Source organism: Nuphar pumila, chromosome 6, assembly GCF_984573655.1.
Source record: "Nuphar pumila chromosome 6, dmNupPumi1.hap1.1, whole genome shotgun sequence".
NCBI classification, from domain to species: Eukaryota; Viridiplantae; Streptophyta; class Magnoliopsida; order Nymphaeales; family Nymphaeaceae; genus Nuphar; species Nuphar pumila.
The window spans coordinates 83160474-83166058 of NC_143254.1; the positions used below are offsets into that span (position 1 = coordinate 83160474).

The window sequence follows — 5585 nt, forward strand, 5'->3', positions numbered from 1 at the left end:
TGCATAAAAATATTTGTGAACATCCTATTAAACTTAGAAAATCATGTATTTAAGAGAAAATTGTATATTTAAGAGAAAAATTACACATATAAGAGAAACGCCATATATATTTTGGAGAAAATTGCATGTATAAGAGGAACTCCACATATATTTAAGAAAAATCACATATCTAGGAAGAAAATACATGTTTAGGAGGAACTCCACATATATAGGAGAAAAATAGCATATATAGGAAGAACTATATATATATATATGAAGAAAATCACATATATATTTTTTGCAGAAGAGTCCATGTTCTTAGATTTATATCTCTTTGACTTGACGTCGAAAACCTACATTTTTACAGTCGTTGAAAAACTAAGACATAGGATTATAATCTTTCTGTTAAGCGAAAAACCCCTTTAGGATTTTTGTTTTTGAGTTTCAAAACTAGAATAGAAGCTTGCTCTGCAGACTGCAATAACCAAACAATCTATCTTTCAGATATTGTTTCTTCCCAAACGCTCATTAGATCAAGGTGATCTTGGTGGCACTATAAAGCTAGCATTTCAATTTGTCTCTTTCTTTTTTCTGTTTTTCTCGATTTTCATTACAAGTGGCTAGAAAATAGCATAGAACAGATAGTAAATGTGCAACCATGCCTATTTAAGTCTGCAGAGCATGCGTCTATTCTGATTTTGGAACTTAGAAACGAGAACCCTTGAGGGGTTTTCAATTTTTGGCTTAAAACAAGAAAGTTATATGTTTGTGTTTGAGTTTTCTAATGATTATAAAAAACACATGTTTTTGACATCATATTAGAGAGATAAAAGTACGAGAACAAAGATTGGTACGCATAAAATAATCACATATTTGAAAGAAAATTCACATATATTTAGAAAATCTACATGTACGAAAGGAAAAAAATGACTTTAAAATTGGATATTTGTGAGTTTGGACATAAGAAAATAACAAAAACTATAGAGCATTTAAAAAAAAAACATGGCAAATTAGTCATCCAATATGATCAATTTTTTTTATGATCAATATCATGTTACGGGTCAAGAGGTGACACGGTGACCATAGTCTTGTTTGGATGTTGCAAGCTTTCATAGAAAGTACATAACACCTTGTCTTTTGGGCAAAGATTCTAAAGATTGGCATTAGGATTGGTAAATGAACCAAGTCATTTGTAGCTTGGCTCAGTAATTAAGTTATTTTAACTCATTAAAAAGCTTTATTCAGTTTATTACAAGCACATTATGTCAAACAAGCTGAGCTTGAGCAAGGGTTGTTCGACTCAGCTTGACCAGCGTAATCTTTGGATATGCCCATAAGAATAACACAAGTTTAGGGGGGTAGGCTCCGCTTATCTGTTAGGGGTGACTTGTTAATGTCACCAAATTAACGGGACATCACAAGTTTGAAACTCACGAGTTGTGTTCTTTGCCGCAAAGTGGAAGCTAGGGAGACCTCTTGGATTTTACCAACGGAAGACCAGCCAATGTACGGTCGATTATGTTGTTTTTTACTTGAATTATTAAAACAAAAAGTATTGAAGGTGGGCATCAGATCGAGATGTTGACCTCAGGTTGGGCCCGACGGGGCCTACGCCTGGCCTGGATTTTGACGGGTCAGACCGCGGCACCAAGAACCCCATCTACAAAGGGAGGATCAGGTGTAATGTGAGTGCACACTTTAATGTGCGCTGTATCTTATCGCCTTTCATCATTTCTTGCACCCCACAACTATTCTCAAGATGGAGGGTAATTAGGTGCGGTGGAATCACGTTGCGCCTGATCTTTTTTCCATCCACAGCGCATAGCTGTTTTTTCAAAAAAAAAAAAGAAGCTTCAATATCTCTTCGGATCAAAGAAGGGAGATAACGTCGACCAACTCCCCGCGCCACTCACTCCTCTCTACGTGTGTATGAGAGAGAGAGAGAGAGATTGGGTGCCCTCTTCTGTGCAAGACTCAAATCTCTTGTGGGTAACACTGAATCCTGCCTCTCCTTCATTCCTCCATGGGAGCAGAACTCCTCCATCTCCGCCCTCTCTTCCCCACACAACCGTCGCCACGCTTCCACCCCCCACCACCAGCACCATCACCCCCACAACCACCCAATTCCGTCCCTATGGACTCTCTTCTCCATAATCTCTTACATCTATCTCTGTCTTCTTCTCACCATTCTCCTCCCCTCCCATCGGAAATGCCCAAAAAGCTCTGCGGCGAATCGAGCCCAGTTGCATCGATCCAGCAACAGGATTTTTTGGGTGTCGTCGAGAGGAGCTCTCTCTCCTTGAAAGGTAAATCCATTCTCAAATCCTTGATCGAACACCATGGTGATGACTTGCATGGTTTTTTGTCTTCTGCTAAGGATGAGATTCTTGGGGAGGATTTAGTTGGGGTGTTGAAATTGTTGGAAAGTTCTGGGAATTGGGGTATGGCGTTGAGTATTTTTGAGTGGGTCGTCGATCGGAAGGATACCCATTTGAGCAAACAGTCGATTGAATCGATAATTAGGATTTTGGGAAAAGAATCCCAATATTCTGTTGCTTGCAAGCTACTCGATAGAGTTCCTTTAGAGGATTACGCATTGGATGCCCATTCTTACACTTCTGCAATTCATTCATACGGTCGAATTGGTAAATTTGAGCATGCAATTCGTCTCTTCGAATCCATGAAAGAAAAGGGGGTTGACCCGACTCTGGTTACATACAATGTAGTTCTTGATCTTTATGGTAGAATTGGGCGTTCATGGAATCAAGTTTTGGGTCTTCTGGATGAAATGAGAAGTAAAGGCTTGCGCTTTGATGAATTCACTTGCAGTACTGTTGTATCTGCTTGTAGCAGGCAAGGTTTGTGCGAAGAGGCGGTCGAGTTCTTTGAAGGACTGAAATTGGAGGGATACACTCCTGGTAGGGTTGCTTACAATGCCTTGCTGAATGCATATGGAAGGGCTGGGAGGTATTCTGATGCACTGAATGTGTTGAGAGAAATGGAAGGCAACAACTGCCCTCCAGACATTGTGACATACAATGAGCTGATTCAAGCATATGCCAGAGCAGGGTTTTATGATGATGGTGTTGCCATGATTGGTACCATGATGAACAAGGAAGTTATGCCTAATGTCATAACATACACAACTCTTATCAGTGCATATGGTAAGGCTGGTAAAGAAGATAAGGCTTTGGAACTCTTTATTCAGATGAAAAAATCAGGGTATCTGCCAAATGTGTGTACATACAACACCATCATTGGAATGCTTGGAAAGAAGTCCAGATTGAAAGAGATGATGGAGATCTTCTATGAGATGAAGTCAGGTTTATGTACCCCCAACAGGGTGACTTGGAACACGATGCTGGCAGTGTGTGGCAGTAAAGGTAGGGATAACTATATCAACCAAGTGTTGGAAGAGATGAAGCTTTGTGGGTTCGATCCTGATCGTGATACTTTCAATACGTTGATTAGTGCATATGGACGATGTGGAATGGGGGGATATGCCCACAAGATGTACAATAACATGATCAAAGCTGGTTTTACGCCTAATCTATCAACTTGCAATTCTCTTTTGAATGTGTTAGCAAGGAAGGGAGATTGGAAGGCAGCGGAATCTGTCATGAAGGATGTGAAGCTGAAGGGGTTCAAGCCTAATGAGACGTCTTTCTCTTTGATGTTACAAGCTTATGCAAGAGGAGGAAATGTTGAAGGGATTCACACGATTGAAGCAGAACTGTACAATGGCAGAATTTTCCCCAGTTGGGTTCTATTGCGAACCCTAATTCTGGTTAATTTCAAATGCAAAAGGCTGAATGGTATGGAGAAAGCATTCGAGGAGATCAGAAGAAATGGGTACCAGCCTGACTTGGTCATCTTTAACTCCATGATTTCAGTATATGCAAAGCACAATATGTTCAATCGGGCCCATGATATGCTGAATTTGATTCATCATAGTGGCCTGGAACCTAATCTCGTGACATATAATACCTTGATGGACATGTATGCAAGAAGAGGTGTCTGTTGGAAAGCAGAAGAGGTCCTCAGAGGACTGAAAAACTCCCGATATAAACCTGATCTTATCTCTTACAACACTGTAATCAAAGCATTTTCCAAGCAAGGCCTCATGCAGGAGGCCTGCAGTCTCCTCTCAGAGATGACAAATGTGGGGTTATCTCCCTGCATAATCACCTATAATACTTTTGTTAGCGGATACTCAAGGCTTGGCATGTTTACAGAGGCAATCAATGTTATTGAGTATATGATCAAGGAAAACTGCATACCTAACGAACTGACCTATAACATGGTTGTTGATAATTATTGTAGATCAAATAAGCATGGAGAAGCAATTGATTTCATTTCAAAGGTTAGGGAAATGGATCACACTTTTGATGATGAATTGTTAAGAAAGCTGACTATGAGAATACATGAGAAGGCAAGATCAGTCTTTGATGAAAACAAGGCAGCCTAATGCTGGCTTCTTCACTAAATGTGTCGTGGTTTTCATGGCCATTCTGTTAAAGGATGTAATCCCACAGGTTAGCGCCTCAAATTTTATGAGGTTGAATGACATGTTTACTGTTGGATAAGATGCATGTATCATAGATAAAAAAGCTTCCATAATGCAGTTGGAATCTCTATTATTTGTATATCATGTTAAGCTGTTGTGTAATGAGTTGAAGTGATTCAATGATAAAGGTGCTTATATGAGCCCACAATATAATGCTTACCCTTTAACATTGTTCTGAGTTGGGCATAGAGGGTAATAACTTTTTTTTTCTTGTGACCTGCTTATATGCCAAATGATCACATTCCATTTTGATATTTGTTTTGCTATAAATAATGCAAATGGCCCGCTGACCTCTGTTCAAGTTAAATTTTCTTGACAAGGACCTCATTACAGGAATGGATGAATCTGGAATGGATCTTGTCATCTTGATAAAATAAACATGTTCGATGTTCCCCATTTTCTTATGTAAAAACAGGACTTGTTAAATTGTATATTGCATGTATATATACACAAATTTATATATATAATATAGTATATGTATATATATATATATATATAGAGAGAGAGAGAGAGAGAGAGAGAGAAAGAAATGGGTATGTGCAAAATTGATACGTGCTAAATGGGCTTTTCTGCTCTTTCGGTGCTTTTTTTTTCTGCAGTTCTGACCCCATAAATGTGTTGGGCATGGTCAATTTATGAGGAACCCACACCTGGATCATATATTCTCGATGAGAAAAATGATATTTGGAGCCTAAAAAATTTACAAAGATTTTGGACTGTTGATTTTTTGAACCTTATAAAAACTCACCCATGTGTCGGAATCGAACACTTCAAGAGTTGATCCCTATAAAATCAAGTACATAGATCACATCTGTATGGTTAGAATTTAAAATAAAACAAAAAAACCCTGAAAAACTCACACCTATCATTTCACACCTACCCATTACTCTCTCTCTCTCTCTCTCTCTATATATATATATATATATATATAAGACAATATAGGACCAAGACAATTTTGAGTTGACTTGATCCAACGGCTATATTTCTAGCTGTTGGAGGTCCTTTCCCTCTTTTTTTTTTGTTGTCTCTCTCTCTCTCT

General features: G+C 38.7%; 1 protein-coding gene across 1 annotated transcript; it reads left to right on the forward strand.

Moving 5' to 3' along the window:
* Positions 1–1928: 1928 nt before the first annotated feature.
* LOC149834982 (uncharacterized) lies at positions 1929–4694 on the forward strand. The gene has a single exon (XM_090011633.1). The coding sequence runs from the start codon at positions 2003–2005 to the stop codon at positions 4445–4447; it is 2445 nt and encodes an 814-aa protein (XP_089867759.1). The 5' UTR covers positions 1929–2002; the 3' UTR covers positions 4448–4694.
* The last annotated feature ends 891 nt before the right edge of the window (positions 4695–5585 follow it).

What these genes read in the sequence shown, in the direction of transcription:
- LOC149834982 (XM_090011633.1), top strand. Translation starts at nt 2,003, where the DNA reads ATGGGAGCAGAACTCCTCCATCTCCGCCCTCTCTTCCCCACACAACCG.